The sequence below is a fragment of the Castor canadensis genome, chromosome 19 (assembly GCF_047511655.1).
Source record: "Castor canadensis chromosome 19, mCasCan1.hap1v2, whole genome shotgun sequence".
Lineage (NCBI taxonomy): Eukaryota > Metazoa > Chordata > Mammalia > Rodentia > Castoridae > Castor > Castor canadensis.
Window position 1 is genome coordinate 30,626,960 of NC_133404.1, and position 19,976 is coordinate 30,646,935.

At 39.5% G+C, this 19,976-nt stretch overlaps 1 protein-coding gene across 6 annotated transcripts in view; it reads right to left on the reverse strand.

Annotated features, from left to right (window-relative positions):
- Positions 1 to 249: 249 nt before the first annotated feature.
- Lrrc28 (leucine rich repeat containing 28) overlaps positions 250 to 19,976 on the reverse strand; it is a 136,316-nt gene continuing 116,589 nt past the window's right edge. For all 6 annotated transcript variants that reach the window (XM_074061577.1, XM_074061575.1, XM_074061574.1 and 3 more), the window contains one exon: positions 250 to 3,756. In XM_074061577.1, the coding sequence (XP_073917678.1) occupies positions 3,684 to 3,756 (73 nt within the window). In that variant the 3' untranslated portion in view covers positions 250 to 3,683. The remainder of the gene's footprint in view (positions 3,757 to 19,976) is intronic.

The following is a 19,976-nucleotide window of genomic DNA, read 5'->3' on the forward strand; positions in this document are numbered from 1 at the left end:
TCAGATTAGCTGGTGACATAGGGAGGTACTTCCTGGGGAGGGACAGTCAGACTTGAATGATTTTTAGAAAAACATGGAGCTATTTTCAAGAGTATAGACTTTATGAAACTCCTCTCTGAAGATAAGGCAATATATTTGCTGAGTTCCTGGAGAAATTAGCAGAGCCTTAGTGGGAGTAGGCAGAGTGAATGGGTATAACAAAAATAAAACCATAAAAAATGAGCAGGGTAATGTAAGGAAACATTTAAATGATATTCCTAAAAAGAATACATTTATGAGCCTATGAAATGACTTGACATCTCAATATTTAATTACGTCAGATTGCAACAGTGAGGTCCAGTTAGAAAGCCATGTGTATACATCATCTGAATAAAATGCTTTGATTTCTGAAGTAATATATTGTAGGGTTTTTACAGTAAAAATAAGAATGTCTGATGTTTTAATTCAATTCAGGAAAGAGAAATATAACTCCAGTATTAATAAAACTGACTTGCAAAGTCCCCAGAAATAGTATGTAGGATGGACATTAAACAAGTCTGATGAGGTTTTAGAGGGTGTTTAATGTACTTCTCATTTTTCCACAAGAAAGAACCAGATAACAAAATTCACCATTCTTCTCTATTAGCCAGAGTGGATCCTCCACCAGCTCAGCTCTCTTGTGTACTTAAAACTATTCTTAAGTGTACTAAATATATATATTAATTGGGGCTGAGAGTGTGGCTCAAGTGGTATAGCAGTTGCCTAACAAGCATAAGGCCCTGAGTTTAAACTGCAGCACTGCAACCCCCTCCCAAGAAAACACACCTCCCCAAATTTCATGGCTTAAGTGTGGCTCAGTGCTTGTCTGCTATGCACAAGGCATAGGTTCAATCCCCAGCACTACGTGCAAAAAAATTTTTTTTGAAGATGCAATATTTCATTTACACAATGTAATAGAGTCAAGATTTTTGGTATGGTAAAAATTAGGCATGCTGAAGAACACTGATAGGGTACCCCACTAAAATAGACCCATTGGTCCTGCATCGCTGGAAGGCCTGCTTCATGAGGCTAGCCTGGATTTTAAAACTTGGCACTAAACAACCACACATGAGCTCACAGATGGAAGCTTACCCGAACAGACTACACTTTCCAAATGGCTCACTTTTTTTTCATTACAATTATTGCATGAAGTATTTTTCTACCTAGAATAACTTGCTCAAAAAAAAAAAACAAAAAAAAAACCCCAAATAGTGCTGGGGTTTCAAACACACCTCAGTGGAAGATGCTTAATGCTTGCCTAACATGTGGAAGGAGAGAGAGGGAAGAAGAGGGAGAAAGAAAGAGGGACAGAAGGAGTGAGAGGGGGAGAGGGAAAGAGAGAGCAAGAGCACAACATATACAATAATTTTAAGTTCACTTTTCTGCAGTCTTGGACACAATTCAAATACGCAGTGTGTGAGCAAGTTTTCTTCAGTAGACAACATTCTTTATAATATCAAAAGGTTAAGAATGACATAAGTGACTCCAGCACAAAATTTCCATAATGAACAGCACCAGGGAAACCACAATAAGTTCCATTTCCCATCAATTTAGCCCAGCTTCTACATACAAGGGTTAGGTGTGAGATAACTGGAAGGCTGTTGGCCCAGGTCACCGCTGATCAATACACTGTAGTTTATAACAGGTAGAGAGAATGTTTGGAACATAAGCATCTTTGTAAAATTTCAAACAAGTTAGAACAAAAGTACCACATACCGTATCTCAATGAGAAATTCTGAATATCAGGCTAGCACACTTCATAGTTCCATTTTAAGACACAACATGGTTGAGGTTGAAACAGAAAGATGTAGCACTGTATTTACTGTCACTTACATGCTAGGTAGCAGTCACTTAGAGTTGAAGCACATCTGTGAAGTTTCATGCCACATTTTTCACCCGCCAACTTATACACATGTAGGGTTATGCTGAAACTTCAATTATTCCAAAGGATGAAAGAAGTGGTGCATTTTGATACAGACCTTTAGTTCCTGTTATCCTCTTAAGCCTTTGAAATGTTAAGGCTGAACAGGCCAAATTATGAAAGGGACAAGAGGAAGTAAGAGCAGTGCAAATTCAGTTGGCACACATGGTAACTTTCTGCCCTCACCATTCTACGTGGAGTCTGCTTTCTGGGCAGCAGGTGGTATGACTGTAAAGAGATCACACGTTTCTCAGTAACAGTGTAGGATTTTTGGCACTGTTAGAGCCAAGCATTAAAGAACTAAGGTGGCTAATAAAATGTTATCAACCACATTTTTGACAAATCTGAAAAATTTTGAAATTAATTCTTCTAACCAAGCAGCTCTTTTTGGTTCTCCTTCTGGTTCTGTCTTATGGAAAACTGTATCACTAACATTAAAAACAAAACAACTTTTGAAAGAATCACTTTATAGCAACCAGATGAACATCTGGCAGCAAAGTAAGAGCCTTATATAGGAAAATCAAATATATGACTCCTCCATAAGGAAGCTGCCTCTCAGGTAGGGGTAGGTGTGCAGGCTTTCTGTTTATGGACTTTTTTTTTTTTTGTAAAAAATACAAGGCTGAATTTGGACCTGCTTTCCCTGAATTTTCTCAGTGATATCTGGACAACAGCTTAAGAAATAAGAAGTCAAGGTTCAAAATGAATAGTTTCATATACCAGGTATGCGGCAAATGCAGATAGGACGTACTTGTAAAAACTAGTAGCTAAAGCTGCTGATGTCAGTTTTTCACATGGAACACTGATATCTGAAAATCAGTCTAAGTTTATTTCTAAACCCATCTAACAAGAACAAGGGAGGTCTTATGTTGGTGTGTGTTTCCTTACTTATTATGTGGAAAGTGCTTAAATCTACAAAGAAAATGATCAGATCTTTTAAAGGCCCAAATATTCCTCAAAATTCTTATTTATAAAAGAAAAAAAAACTTAAAAGTAAAAAAATTTCAAAACCTATTTTTTTGTAGTTCTTAAAAATAAGAATATATTTCATTATCATCTACAATTTTGTTTTTAAAATCCCTCTTAAAAGTCTCTTAATATATTGCCAAACTTACAAATAGGGCTGTAACTTTCCAGAGGGTGTGTGCTCTGGGATCCTGTGGTGCCTCCAAAGGAGCCTGACTTTGCCGCCAACTTAGGGACTCCACCCTGCTATGCAGGGCTGTTGAGGCCATGGGGTTTGCTGAGACTAAAAACTGACAAGTTTTCACTGGAGAAACCATGGAGAATAATCTCTCAGGAAAATGATCCTCCAGGGAAAAAGAGAGAGGAGAAGTATCACTAAAGGTGTATCATTCAAAAGTTAATTTGGCTACATTATCAAATTAAGAGTTCTTCAAGGATTGCAACTTGCTTTGAATTATATGTAGGGAAGCTCATCAAACTTAAATAGCTTACGTAGGAGACACACTCACATAAAAAGAAAAAACACAGAAGACAAAATGTCCTTAATTTGGGAGAGGATATATTCCAACTTAGGGGAAGGGTGAAGGCATTTTTGCTGTGAAGCCCGCCCAATTATGACATTTCCAGAGAGTTCTGCATGTCCCCACATTGGACAGGACTGGATAGAAGGACCTGTTCTGGCCTTGTTGGACTCTCCTGGTCCTGGCGCACACAGTGTGCAACATGCAGACAGCCACAGGGTCATGCTGGCAGTGCTCTGGAGGTTCCTGAGTGTTTATCAACTCAGCAGGTCAAAAGTCTGCAGACACTGGGTGGAGCAGCAGTAAGCCACAAAACTAACAGTTGTCCTCCTGTGAGGGAAGAAGAGGGAGAGAGGAGTGCTGTTAGTGCAAGATTAAAGGGTCTGGATTCTTGCCATTGAAGACAATCTTTCTTTGTTAAAATAAACAATGAGGCATGGTCAGCATGCTGCCTTATACATACGTAAATATCCCTTTAAAACTGAGTCCTGGAAGCAGGTGAGGCATGTGTGTGCATGTATGTGCTCACCCTATTAGTAGTGTTTGCATGATGACACTAACCCTGTTAGCAGCTAGAGAAAAATAAGCCTTTTCCATTTTCTGTTCTGTATTCTGCTTACTAAAACCAATAATGTAGTTATAGAATTTGAAGTATATTATAAAAACCATGCAACAGAAAATGTCACCAATTTAGCAAGGACACATATATACTGTAGGGCTTCAACAATATAATTTTAAGGAACTATCCTACATAGTTTGCTTGTAGTAGTTCCAGAATCTGGTAACATAGTTCAAGGATTTTCTGTAACAGAGGAATCCTGTCTTAAGCTCCTGCCTGGGCACTCTTGCACAGTGAGTCATGAGCTCCTTCGGGTCTCTGACCTGCTCCCTGCAGTCCAGCTATTAGATGCCTTGTCTTCCCACCAGACGTGCCATCCTCTGGTGAGGGGGAATAGTCTACTGTTGTCTTCTCAAGACTTCCTATGCTGATTGCTTTCTGTTTCTCCTCTGCTCAGTCCAGCTCCTGTATTTCCCTGTGGCCCAGGAAGGTGACCTCTACAGGCCACCCTGAAGCTGCTAATTGGTGGCATGCCATGCATCACGATCACTCAAGGTGTCAAACATTAAGGGACTGCATGGCTGTGGGAGGTCAAGTGGCTGAGGCAGCTGATGGAGAGATGATGGCATCATGGTGAATTCAACTTTGTAGGGTAAGACAGTTTTTTCTGACTGTGCTGATGAAACATCAAAACAAAACAGAAAGGAGAGAGACACACACACACACACACACACTCACACAAAGAGAAATGGGGGGCGGAAGGGAAAGGGAGAGAACCTCTACTTACATGCCTTGAAATCTCAACTAACAGCAAGGTTAGAAGGTCAGAAAGTTTCTATGGTGGCCTTAAAGGAATCCTAATTTATTATTATTATTATTATTATGGTGGTACTAGGGCTTGAACTCAGGGCTTCATGCTTGCTAGGCAGGTGCTCTACCACTTGAGCCATTCCACCAGCCCAGGAATCCTTATTTTATGATGCTCTGAGGGACATGGTTGAGGCCTGAATGTAGAGGTTGTGGAATCTCCTGCAAGGTAAAGGTGCATTTATATCAAGTAGCTTATGCTAAGGTTAAGGTACTGGTTGGAAAGGAGAGGGAACTTGAGACTTGAGATGGGAGCCTTTGGATAGATACCAATCTAAGAATCTTGAGCTTCTAACATCTCTGAGCATTTCTTCACATCAGAAACAGCCCTTCCTACCTTCTAGGAAAAACTAGCATCCTCTAGTACAAAGATATTTCAATGGCTTTATGTAGGGTGGCTATTCTTTTTTATTATTATTACTATCATATTATTGTACTGGGAGTACACTGTGACATTTACAAAAGTGTTTACAATATATCATAAATTCATCCCCTCCCCTGTTTTTCTTTATCCCCCCTCACCATTCTTAGAATAGCTTCAACATGTCTCTTTTTTCCAGTTTCATACATGAGTACATAATATTTCTACCATATTCACATTCCTACACCCTTTCCTTATATCCCCCCCTCCCCACACTACTACCAACCCCCTAGACAAGGAAACACACTGAAAACTTTTAAACAACACAGGACAGGGGGAAAGAGTGAGGAAGTACAGTGGAGGGGGGATACATTGCTTTAAGTACAATGCATGTACAGGTATAATACCAAGGCAAAAATCCCTTTGAACAATGAACAGATGCTAGGACAAGAATGAGCCAGGCATTGGTGGCTCACACCTATAATCCTAACTACTCAGGAGGCAGAGATCAGGAAGACTGGGTTCAAAGCCAGCCCGGGCAACTAGTGCTCAGAAAAACCCTTCACAAAAAAGGGCTGGCGGAATGGCTCAAGGTGTAGGCCCAGTACTACAAAAAAAAAAAAAGAAAAAAAAAGAATGAAAAACAGGTCATGCTAAGGGGACAGCACTAACTAACAGGAGGAAGGTAAAGGAAGGAAGAAAGTGAATGTGGTTGATGTACTATCTATGCAAGAATGAATATAGAATTTTAAAATCTGTTGAGATTAGCATAAAAAAAGGAAGAGGACTATGGTAGAAAGAAGAAAAGTGGAGAATATAATTCAGAATATAAAACATATACACATAGAAATGTTACAGTGAAACTCTCTGCTTTTTCAAAAACGGAGGACAGGAAGGTAAGACAGGAGTTGTCTATTCTTTTCAGGACCAACCACCACCAATACTCATTGCCTCTAGGGCCCTAGGAAGTTAAATTCCAGCAAGATCCAGAGATCATCACAAGGCTAGCTCCTGGGAAAAGAGGCACACACTGGCAGCTTTGCCTCACCGTATCAACAGGAACCTGGAGGGCACACAAGGCATTGGTTTCTAAGCACAAGAACTGGTGAGAATAAACAGGTTGATCGGGCCAACAAGGGTACTTTACCTATGCCTCAGGATTTACCTTGTTACTTCAGCATCTGGGAATGGCCTATAGTTGATGAAATGAGATGCTAGAATTCCCCCTGAAGATTTTAGAGGGAACAGAGCAAAGGCTTAGGGAAATGGGAACATTGTATCAAAATAAACATAAAGTAGGCAGAACAGAAGAGGAAAGTAATAAAATTGAAAACATTGCTAGGATTAAGAAGATCAGTAAAACGAATAAATCTTTAGCAAGACTGATAAAGATAAAAGAAGACACAAATTAATTATAGAAATGAACCAAGTGATATCACTAGAGATCCTGCAGCTATTAAAATGACATAAGGAAATACTATGTTCATAAACTTGTCAACACAGAAGAAATAAAGCAATTTCTTAAAAGGCATAAATGACCAAAACTCAACCAAGATGAAACAGCCTAGATGGTCCTATAACCCTTAAAGAAATTTGAATTTTTAATTAAAAACAGAAAAAGAAATTTCCATCCCAAATGATTTCCCTGGAGAATCCTAACAAACATTTAAGGAAGAATTAAAAATGAAGTTTTACACAACCCCCCTCAAAAAAAACAGAAGAGGAACACTTTCCAACTCATTTTATGAGGTCAATATTATCCTGACTCCAAAATCAGACAAGGACAATACAAAACCAGAAAACTACAGACCAAAATCTCTCATAAACATAGATTAAAAGATACTTACCAAAGTATTACTATTAAATATAGAAAAGTATAAAAACAATTATGTATCACCACCAAGTGGGAGTCATTCTAGGTGGGTAAGGCTGGTTTAATATTCAACAATCAATATCAAGAGGCTAAAGAAGAAAACATCATGTGATTGTATCAATGGACTCAGAAAAAGCACTTAGCAAAATGCAACTTGTATTCACAATAAAAACTCAGCAAACTACAAATACAGGACAGCTTCCTCAATTTTATAAAGAGAATGTATAAAAAATTGCTATTAATATTCCACTTAACAGAGAGAGACTGAATGCTTTCCCTTAAGAGGGAGCAAAAGGTAAGGATGTCACTCTCGCAGTTGCAGTCAGCACAGTACTAGAAGTTCTAACCACTGTAATAAGGCAAGAAAAAGAAATAAAAGCACAGATCAGAAGGGAACAAATAAAAGTAGTCATATGCAGATGGCATTATATGATAGTCTAGGAATTTATAAAAAACACCTTTAAACTAATAAGCAAGTTATAGCACACAAATTAAAATTATGAAAATCACATTTCCATATGCTAACAACGAACACATGGAAATTAAAGTTAAGAAGAAACAATCACTTATGACCACAGAAAGAAAATGAAATGTTTGGGTAAAAAGAAAACAGTTAAGGATCTACACACTGACAATTACAAGATGCTGATGAAAAGAATTAAAGGAAGACCTAAATAAGTAGAAGCAACATGGTAAAGATGTCAAAAGATAGTAAAGATGTCAATTCTCCTGAAATTGATCTGTAGGCTAAATGCAATTCTTAATAAAATTCCAGTAAGATTTTCTGGAGAGAAAAATAAAATAACTCTAAAATTCAACAACAAAAACAACAAATAGGCCCAAAGATAGCTAAAGTGACCTTAAAAAGGAAGAATAAAGAGGACACATTGCTCTACCTTATATTAAGGCCTATTATGTTACTATGGTAATCAAAACAGTTTGGTATTGGCTAAGAGATAGATGAGGATCAACTAAATTGAATAAAGACCTATGATAGCTTGACTGTATTAGTCAGTTTTCCACTGTGACAAGATGCCTGAGAAAAACAACTTAAAGGGAGGAAAGATTTAATTTGGCTTGGACCAAGTCCATGGTCACTTGGCTCCATCAGTTTGGGCCTGTGGTAAGGCAGAAGATGATGGCAGGGAGTGTGTGGTGGGGCAAAGCTGCTCACCTCATGATGGCCAATAAGGACAGGAAGGAATGGGGAGATGGAGAGACAGAAACAAGACTGACTGATTGGGGAAATGGGTAAGGGTCAAGGGCACACCCTCAGTGACCTTCACCCTCTAACTAGGCCCTATCTCCTAAAGTTTCTACCGCCTACCAATAGCATCATCTGCTGGGACCAAACCTTTAACACATGAGCTTTTGGGAGACATTTAAGATCCAAACCATAGCTGAGCATAGTGGGACACACCTGTAATCCCAGAAGCCTAAGGTGGGAAAATCATGAATTGAAGGCCAACCTGGGCAACATAGCAAGACCATGTCTCAAAACAAAAACAAAAACAAAAACAAAACAAAAAGATTCAAACCAAAAAAACACTTTGGAGAACATAAAATTCATAAACTATGAAATTAAAATATATAAATATGGCTTGATCAAAATTAAAAACTGAGTTGGAAACTGGTTTTCAAACAACACCTTTCAAAAAGCAAAAAGGCAACACTAATTTTGAATTTTTTTTAACTCAGGAAATTATATAAAATTTCAGCATTTAGACATGCTCTCATGACCTCCAATTTCATTTTTTGGCGGCACTGGAGTTTGAACTCAGGGCCTCATACTTTGTAAGCAGACACTCTGCACTTGTGACATGTTCCCAGCCTTTATGCTTTAGTTATTCTTCAGATAAGGTCCTGTGCTTTCACCTGGCCCAGTCTAGATGGTGATGCTAATTATGCCTCTTGCATAGCTGGGATGACAGGACCAAGTTTGTGTTTTGTTTTGAGATTGGGGCTGGGGGGGGTAGGTCTCACTTACTTTCTGTTCAGGCTGGCCTCAAACTGTGATCCTCCTGATCTCTGCCCCTCAAGTAGGTGGGATTACAGGTGTAAGACACTGCACCTGGCTCAGGTAATTTTTTGTTGTTATTTTTTGAGACAGGGTCTTGCCATTCTAGGCTGGTGCTGAATTCACAATCTTCATTCCTTAGCTTCCTGAGTGCTGGGATTATGGGCATGTGCAACTATGCCTGGCCCTAACTCAGGTAATTTTTTCTTTGCGGTACTGGGGTTTGAACTCAGGGCCTCAACACTTGCTATGCAGGCACTCTACCACTTAAGGCACTCCACTAGCCCTGTTTTTGGTGTGGGGTATTTTCAAGATAGGGCCTCTTGAACTATTTGCCCAGGCTGGCTTCGAAATGCGATCCTCCTGATCTCTGCCTCCCAAGTAGCTAGGATTACAGGCGTAAGTCACTGGTGCCCTGATCAGATAATTTTTAATGCAACATCAGGATATATACATTTGTATAAATCACAATTGAAATGAACTTCAGACACATTATCTTAAATGTCTAATGCATTTTGGAGGATTAGTTGACAAAAGTTAACTCTCTTTTTTATTGTTGTTTTTTATGGTGGTAGAGGGGTTTGAACTCAGGGCCTTGCACTTGCTAGGAAGGTACTCTGCCACTTGAGCCACACCCCCAGCCCCTACAAGTGAGGGTTTTTATTTTTTTATTTTATTTTATTTTTTTTAAAGTAAAGCTTCCAAGCAAAAGAAACTAAGTCCATAAAGGTATGGGATTTACACTCCCTGAAGCATAATGCTTGTTGCATCATCATCAAATCTTTATGATGCTCAAGGGGTGGGGAGGGAGTAACCTGGCAGTGTCATATCTGTGCTACAAAGAAATCCCAAGGCTGTGTGCTTACTTGCTTTGGGGAGACTTATCTAATAATGGGTTGCATCTGTATTAATGAACTGAGTTGTTACAGGTACACCAACAATCTACTGCCTGAAGAATGAATTTTTGTTGTTTAAATCCTTTAAACTCCAGAAGTGTGGCAGTGGAGATGTTTTAGAGGAGAAATGCTGAGCCCTGCAATAAGCTCTCCAGGTAAGAACGAGATGGTAATAAGTTCTACACAGAACCTCAGACATTACATTTGTGGCTTTAGAATCTCTGCGCATATTTACAGGCGAGGCAGAAGAAAGAACATTTGAGTTTGGTTTAAAACACAGAAATAGCACTATTCCTTAAAAGAACAAATCACAATGCTGTTGGCACATGGTGGAGCCCACAAATATCACAAGAAACGTGGAATTCTTCTTGCAAATGTTTCCTGATTAAAAATAAAAAGCGTATTGTTGACTCATACAAAAATCTAAGCCAAAAAAATTTTATAAGATCAGATGAAACCCCAAGACTGTGTACATATTAAGTTACAGAAGAATTACCTAACATATTGTGTCTGCTTGCTACATTTATGTTAATAGTGATTGTTTCTCATGGGAAGATCCTGCGTGTAGTAGAATCAGAGGTTTAAATGTCACATACTTGTTCCCTTTTGATTGGTCCTTGCCCAGGATTTTGGGAGTGAAATACACATGTGAAGAGAATTAGGTAGTATAGTTACAGCAGAATTCCTAGTACTGAGTACATAACATAGCACATGGTAGGTGGCCAATAACTAATTTTTGAATGACACCATAATGAGGAGGAAACAGTTAAGAAGGTTCTTAAATTTGCTGAGTATTTCACTTGTGGAAAATTTCATAAGCCACCTTAAGGTGCTAATGAATGGAATTCTGCTGGAAGGAAAAAAATCTCCCAAACAAGTATGCAAAGAATATATTACCTATATTACTTGGTTTCATAGAAGAAAGTAATGTGCCCAAAAAGGAAAGGTAAAATGTGACTAAAGCAGGTAAGAATTATCTAGGAGTGATCATTAAAAAGTAAACTACCAGTGAGTGGGAGAAGGGTATACTACATTCTGAAAGATGAAAAGAAAGTGTAAGAGCCAAACAGTTCTGCATTCCCTCCTACAAATGATCTCTATCCCAAAGTACAATAACTTAGCATCTGGTGCTCTCCTGTAATCACTATGACCTGGAAGACCAAAACTTCCTGGAAGAACTGGGCTATGTCAACCAGGGCTTGAAAGCAGCCTGCTGCAGCCCCAGGGCCCTGCTGGCAGTGGAGGCTCAGAACACACTTGCTGACCGACAGGATAAATTAGTAAATGAGAGCACAAGTTCTTCTGAGCTATTTGGAAGTAACTCAAAAGTATTTCTTCCACAAACCACTAGCCTACTAATGTTTTAATAATTAAAAATAGTTTAACTTTCTAAATCAATACCAGTTTGTTGCAACAATTCAACACTTCCCAAAGGAAACCACTGTTAGTTTGGTGTGTGAATCTTTCAAGACTTTTTCCACATGATTTTTAAGCATGTGTTATGTGCATGTATATATATGCACATATACACACAAATGTTCATGCAAACTGGAGTAAAATCAGATTACATTATGTATACTTCTTTGCAATCTACTTTAAGACATCTTTAGGTAACCAATGTAGTTTGCTACAGCAATCTTTCCTTTTCTTTTTTAACCTATATTAAATGTTAGTCAAAAGACTTTTAACTATCTCTCTAAATATATATTTCAAATTATTTTTTTGTAGACTTGTAAAAACACTTGAATAGACAGAGCTAGAAATTAAAGTCTTCCCTACTGTGGTTTAGATGTGGTGTAACCCTCAGAGGTTCATGTGTGGGAAGCTTGATCCCCAGTGTGCTGGTGTTATGGTGGTGGAACCTTTAAGAGGTGGGGCCTAGTGAAAAGTGATTAGGTCGAGGAGGGGATACCCTCATGAATGGATGGATTACTGATGTCACTTGGGAGTGGATCAGATCTGGTAGCAGTGAGTTAGTTCCCACAAGAGCAGCTGGTATTAAAGAATAAGCCCCTCCCCAGTCTTTTGTTGCCTGTCTTACCATGATCTCTTTCATATGCACTCCTGGCACTGGCATGTCATTTGTCATGAGGACCTCACTAGAGTTGAACAGATGCCAGAGACATGCTCTTGAATCTCCAGAACTCTGAGCTTAATAAACATCTTTTCTTTCTAAAGTACTGGGTCTCAGGTATTTTGTAATAGCAATACAAAACAGTCTAATACACCTCCCCACCCAACTACTTCATAACTCCCAATTCCTCTCTCCCAAGCTGGATCTACACAGTAAAAAAGCTGGATCTATATCTTTCCACAGTTGTTAGTGCATACACTGACATCATATATATGCATTTATGTACACAGATACACACATGTATTTCAAAAATATCTTGTTCAGAATATTAGGCAAATACTTAATTTTGTGTCTGAGTACTATTTCGAAATTTTATTTTATATAGAGCTTTACTTAGTAGCTAATTGTGTAACACAATGCTTGGTACCCAGATTTGGAGCAAACCACTGGAGTTCCAATCCCAGCTCTGCTATGAGACGTTGGCCCGTTTCTAATCACCCTATATCTCCAGTTTCCCCTGTAAAATGGGCACTATGGTTAGGTTGGACCATAGGGAAGTGCTGAGGCATGTGACTCAACCTAGCATTATAGGAGAAGAAAGATACAGTATCAAGAGAAATAGTACAGTTCAACCTCCAGGCTGGATCTCCTGGCTCCTAGGATCAATGAATTCTTTTCATTGTATCTCAGCAAAACAACATCAAAACTCAAATGCACACTGTCGTATCTGATGGTTAAAACTTAACCCACAATTACGGGAAGAACCACTGGGACACTGGATCATTTGTAGTTCCTGTCTCCAAAAACCCTGGTGATTTAAGTAAGACCTATGAATGCCTGTGATAGTTAATTTTATGTGTCAACTTGGCTAGGCTATAGTTCCCAGTTAAGTCAAATACCAGTCTGGATGTTGTATTTTTAAAAGTGTAGTTAACATTTAAATCACTGGACTTTGCTTAAAAAGATTTACCCTCCATAGTGTGGGTGGGCACCATCAAATTAGAAGGCCTTAACAGCAAAGGTGTAGAAGAATTCTCCCCAAGTCTACAACACAGAAAGCCTGCCTAAGTTTCCAGTCTGCCACCCTGCAGAATTTGGACTTATCACTGCAACCTGAACTCTTACCTGAGTTTCTACCCTGCCAGTCTGCCCTACAGTTTTGAACGTGCCAGTCCTCACAATCATGAGAGTCAAGTTCTTAAATCAATTAATCTTTCTCTCCCTTAGTCTGAGAAGAAAAAGAGAATCTCCCAAAGATCTTGCTACTGGGAAGTGGTGTGCTGTTGTAACAAACATCTAAAAATGTGAAAATGACTTTGAGGATGGATAATGGGTAGAGAGGCTGGAAGAATTTTGAGGTGCAAGATAGAAAAAGCCTAGATTGCCTGAAGTGGCTGATGGCAGAAATAAAGAGTCTGTTTGTGAGGAAGGAAGGGAGCTGTAGAGAACACTTTTATTGTCTTGGAGAAAATACATATATGATCACAAACAGAATGCTGCTAGGAACATGAATGTTAAAGATGCTGCTGGCGAGGTTTCAGGTGGAAACAAGGCACATGTTATTGGAAACTGGGAGGCGATCATTGATATGAAGTGGCAGAGAATGTGACTTAATTATGTTCTATTGGATGGAAAGCAGAGCTTGTAGGTGATAAGGTAGACAGGTAGCTAATGAGATTTCTAAGCCAAGTGTTAAAGGTATGTCTTGGTTTCTTCTCACTGAGAGGAGAGATATCCACTCAAAGAATCATTCAGCAAAAGGAACCAGAATTTGAAGATTTGGAAAATCTTCAGTCCTTCCATGTTGTAAAGTATGAAAAAGTATACTTTGGAGAGAATAACAAGGGTGTGGCTGGACACCTGTTTGTAAAGAGATTGGGTATGTTACTGGATCTGACTGTTTTAGCAGAAATGGCTGTTAGCTTGGACTGAACCAGGACAGAGATGGGACGAGATGGAGAAAGATTTCTTGGGGTTCTGCAGGAAGGAATGGGCTGGTAGAGCTATCCAACTGCAAACATCTTATTCTTGAACAAAAGGGAAGGCAATCTGTTTGGACTCCAGAGGTGGGCCACCGCCCTAGTGGACCAAGAGGATAGAGCATGGAGCAAAAGATGATTATTCTCAGCCTTAACACTGAATGGAATTTGCTCTTCTAGGGTTTGCACTTATTAGGGCCTGTAATCTTTTTTCCTTCTAATGCTCTCCTTTTTAGAATGGGACTTCTATCCTCTGCCTGTCCCACCATTATACAATGGAAATGGATAAACTGTTGTCTGGTTTCACAAGATCACAAATGGAGAGGAATTTTGCCACAAGTTTTACCTGTACCTATTCTGGAAGATACTTAAGATGAGATTTTGCACTTAAGAGATGATGCTGAATAGGTTAGGGCTTTTTGGGGATGCTGAGATGGGGTAAGTTTATTTTGCATGTGAGAGTGACATGAGTTTTGAGGGATGTGATATTGTTAAATACATACTTAGTCTTCATTCCCTTTCTTGACACACAGATCCTAAAGTCCTTAGAGTCTTCTGGATGATAAGGATAATGAGTGACTGACCTTCTCCCCACTCCTCCTACCAATGATTAGAATTGGAACTTTCAGACCTACCACAACCTCTGAAGAGTTCAGAGGTGCCAAAAGCTGACTTGATCATCAATGGCTAATGATTAATCAATCATGCCTATGTATTGAGGCCTCCTTAAAGCCTCAATGGCAGGGTTTGGAGAGCTTCCAGAGAGTTGAACATGTGAAGGTACCTGGAGGGTGGTGTGTCCAGAGAAGGCATGGAAGCTTCATGCTTCTTCCCACACATCTATGCATCTCTTCCACCTGGATGGTTATTTCTATCTTTTTGAAGAATTTTTTGTAATAAACAGGTAAACATGAATAGAGTTGTTTCCCTGAATTCTGTGAGACACTCTAGAAAATTAACTGAACCCAAGGACGGGATGCCAATCAGTCAGAAGTAAAGGTATCTGAAGTGGGAACTGAGTCTGTAACCTGTGAGCACTGACATTATGTCCAGGTAGATATTGTCTGACTTGAATTATAGGTGCTCACCTCAGGTGGTATCCAACTGGAGAACTGATTGGTTGGTGGTGGGGAGAACTTCGTAAAATTTTTGGTGAACAGAAGTGAAGTATTATTGTATTGAGAGACTATATAAAAGGACAAAAAGCATCCCTGCCCCTTGTCTCAAATGAGGTTAGAGGGCCAACTGTTATGGGTTCAATTTCATCTCCCTAAAATTCACAGTGTGGTTCTAACCCCCCAGTGCCTCAGAATGTGACAACTATGGACTGAACTGTGCCTCTCCCATATTCATATGCAGAACCCCTACCACCATTGTGATGGCATTTGGAGATGGGGCCTTTTGAGAAAGTGAAGTTTAAACAAGTCATGAGGGCAGGACTCTGATAGCATTAGTGCCCTTAAAAGCGATACCAGATGGCTACTCTTTTGCCCTCTTTCTGTCATGTAAGGACACAGCAAGAAGCTGACTGTCTGTAAGCTAGGAAGAGACCACTTACCAGAACCCAAACATGCTGACACTCTCATTTCTGACTTCCATCCTTCACAACTGTAAGAAAATAATGTCTGTGGCTTAAGCCACCTAGCCTTGTCTTTTGCTATGGCAGCTTGAGCTGACTAATACAAGGACCTTATTTGGAAATTGGCCTTGTACATGTAGTAGTTAAATGAGGTCATTAGGGTGGGACTTAATCCAATATGACTGGCATTCTTATAAAAACGGAGAACTTGGACAAAGATATGCATGGAGAGAAAGTGAAGTGAAGAGGCACAGGGAGAAGTCGGCCACACATGAGGAAAGGAGAGAGCCCTGGAATGACTCCTCCTCAGCCCCACAAGGAACCAACCTGGTAGAGACCTTGATCTCAGACTGTTGGCCTCCCAAACTGTGAGACAATCACTTTCTGTTGTTTCAGCCCCCATTGTGTGGTACTTTGTCACCATATCCATAGCAAATTAACAAAATGCATGTGAAAAACTCGGGGAAATAATACAGAACTTGCAAGAGTCAAACATGCTTAGGAAACACATGTTACTATACTAATAAGCAATACTTTTTTTTCATCTTTGATAAGGTCTTTATTCAAATAAGCTGTTCCTTTATGGAATAAAACATCCTTCAAGCTGAAGTTCTCCATTTTAACAAGCAAATAATAAAGTTTTCAGAATGAAAATTTGCTCTGCCTGTCGGATAAAAGTCATGAATTTGCTAGCCATTCTTCTCTGTTACCTTGAAGGTTTGAGTATTTATTGTTTATGCAAAATACTGTAACTTCTTTTGAATTCACTCTGGAATATTAGGGCAAAGCTAACAGTTCCATGGAACTCGGTATTTTAGAAGAATATTCAATATGTTCTCTTTTAAAATAATGCCAGATGTCCACATGAATTTAGATACTGGCTGATATAATGCATTATTGTATGACAAACAATGCAAACAATACAGAAAAATTCAAACTAATATTATCAAGACCATTTAGAGTTTATGATATTAAAAATATTGATTTTTATTTTCAGCAATAAGTGACTGGAGATATTCAAGTATTTAGGTTTCAGTTACCAAAGAAAGAGGTTTAAAGACTATGATAGAAGACTGAAGTCAATACTTTTAATACAGTCTCCATGGCAACATGGGAAGGAGCATAGTCTAGTGGATGAAATGAAAGCCACAAACTCTCAATTTCAGAACCCAACATTAACTCACCACAGAAAGCCACGTCAGTCTTCATGGTTTATCTTTGCCGTATACACAGACACTCTGGTTTTGCTCAACAAAAGTGCACTGCCCAAGCCCTTAGTACTTGAAGACTCATTTTACTAGATTAATATGATTATATTTATGTACTGAAACAATCTAAGCTTATTTACACCAATTTTCTAGGTTGTGGCAGGCAAATAAGTAGTCATAAATGGAAAATGCAAATGCTAATGAAGTTGCCCAAATTTTATATAAAGATAACAAAAATTACTTCATTTGAAGGCTCTATTTTTAAAAATAGATGTTTGGAATTTGAATACTAACTGAGCATTCTGACTACAATGTTTTGTTTGCACTTTCTTATTAGCAGTAAGGGAACGTCTTCTACATGAAACTGTACAATAACAATTCATTAGCTGGACACTGATGATTCATGCCTTTAATCCTAGCTTCTTGGGAGGCTGAGATTGGGAGGATCAGGGTTCAAGGCCAACCCAGGCTAACAGTTCAAGGGACTCCATATCTCAACCAATAGCTGGGTGCCGTGGTATGTGCATCTTTCGTGTTAAGCTATGTGGGAGGCTGAGATCAGAAGAATAGTGGTTCCAGGCCAGCCCAGGCAAAAACATCTGAGAGATCCCATTTCAATGGAAAAAAGCTGGGCATAGTGGTGTGTGCCTGTTATTCCAGCAATGGCAGGAAGCTTAAAATAAGACCAGCCTGGGTCCAAAGTGAAACTCTATCTCCAAAATGATCAGAGTAAAGAGTAAAGAGGGCTCAAGCAATAGAGTGCATGCCTTGTAAGCATGAAGCCCTGAGTTCAAACCCTAGCACCACCACCAAAAAAAAAAAAAAGAAAAATGCATTAGGATTTTAAAACTTCAGTTTAATGTATTTAAGACTTTCCTATAATGACATCTTGCTAATATGAAGATCATTTGCTAAAAATACAATGTTCAGAAATTCACTCAATGCCTCCCAGCAGAAGAGTCAGGACCACGGCCTATGCACCTATGTGCCTACACGCAGATCACTGTGCTCTACTGGCTGGCACAGATGTGTCCATTTCCTTTATTAATTTCACTCTTGTAGTAATACATTTGGATCCCGACTCAGACCTTTTTACTATAATTTAAATGCAATTCTACCAAGTTTGTTTATGTGACCACCTAAAATTAGTACTATGATCTTATGATACATATTTTTTGGGTTTTGTTCCATGGCTCCTGCTTGATAACTCACTCCCCAAGGCAAATCACACAAACTTTTAATCTTCCCCAGATTTTCTGTCTTGGAACTGGGCATAAACTGTCTGACATACCCTTATGGATGGTAGGACATGAGACCTGCTCATTCTAGAGGGGTCCTGCCTACACCCCAGAGGAGGAATGCCATACCATGAGGCCAAAAAGAATTGGGAAGCTCACAGGCTTTGTTGGGCTTTCCCAGCCTGTCTCTGAGCAATCATGACTATGTAACAAAGTTTCCATAAAACCCCAAAAGGATACACTTCTGGAAAGCTAAACACCAGAAGGTTCCTGGAGGGTGGTATACCCATAGAGGGCATGGAAACTCTGCACCTCTCTCCTAGACCTCGCCCTGTGCATCTCTTCCTCTGCATGCTTTGTAATATTCTCTATAATAAGCTGGCAAAGTGCTTCCCTGGGTTCTGTGAGCTGCTCAAGCAAATTACTCAAACCCAAGGGTGGTGTTATGGGAACCTAATTTATATCAACTTCTTAGAAGCACAGGTAAAACAACCTGGAGCAGGTGAGTAGCATCTAAAGTTGGGGGGGGGGGGCCCACACCTTGGGGACCAAGCCCTCCCCTGTAGGATCTGATGCTATCTCTAGGTAGACAGTGTCAGGACTATCAGAATTGGCTGGAGGTGTGCCTCAAGTCGAAGAGCACCTGCCTCGCAAGCTTGAGTTCCTGAGATCAAACCCCAGCACCACAAATCACAACAAAAAAGGAAAGCGCTGTCAGAATTAAACTGGAGTCTCCTACTGCAGAACCAATTGCTTGCTAGGTGTGTGGGAAAATACTGAACATTTGCAGTCAGAAGTGACCTGTGTTGTGAGTGTACAGCAGGACAAACGGTCTGTGTTTGAATTTGGAGTTTGTTTTTCTCAGTACCAAATTAAAAAGGTTCAGAGTACAGGAAACATTAGAAAATATAAAAGTTGAAGCAGGAACTGAAAGCATACCAAACAGGATTATCCAGAGCAGGAAAAAGATAAACTGTTTTTGGAAAGAACAGGTTCAGACATGGAAAAGGTAATCCATTTGTTAATATCTATTATGTGTCAAGAGTCTGACTTTATTTGCTAATTGTTACAATGGCTCTGCCATGCAAGCTGTTCTGTCCCCATTTCCAGGTTCAAGAGAACCTCAGCAGCCCCCCACCCTCTCACAGCAGAAGGGCCACACTTGTTGGTGCAAAGTCCATGCTCTGAGCCTTGACTACTCTGCATGGATTAAGAAATGAAAGAAGGAGACAGGGGTATCAGTGGTAGAGTGCTTGCCTAGCATGCAGGAGACCTTGGGGTCCATCCCAAGCACTGGGATTAAAAAACAAAACAATAAAACAAAGAAAGAAAGAAAAGAAAAAGAAATGAAGGAAGGAAAATCTTGGAAAAGTTTCTATAAAATGATCACAATGAAACTGAGTATAGTGGCATATGCGTGTAATCCCAGCATCAGGAGGCAGAGGCAGAAGGATCAAGAATTTAAGGTCAGCCTGGCTACAAAGTGAGACCCCATCTCAAAACAAAACAAAAACCACAAAAAATGAGTGCAATGGGAATGCTTCTTAGCATTAACTGGGGTTAACAAGCTTCAGTTATCTGGAAAATTTGCCCACCCCAAATACCACCTTTGAAAGGTAAGTGAGGTACTATATTACTTTTTTTTTTTAAACTTAAAGAATTCCAACTTAGGAGGCTACTTAAAAAGCTAGACATCGATCTACCATTTGATCCAGCAATACCACTCTTGGGGATATACCCAAAAGACTGTGACACAGGTTACTCCAGAGGCACCTGCACACCCATGTTTATTGCGGCACTATTCACAACAGCTAAGTTATGGAGACAGCCAAGATGCCCCACCACTGATGAATGGATTAAGAAAATGTGGTATCTATACACAATGGAATTTTATGCAGC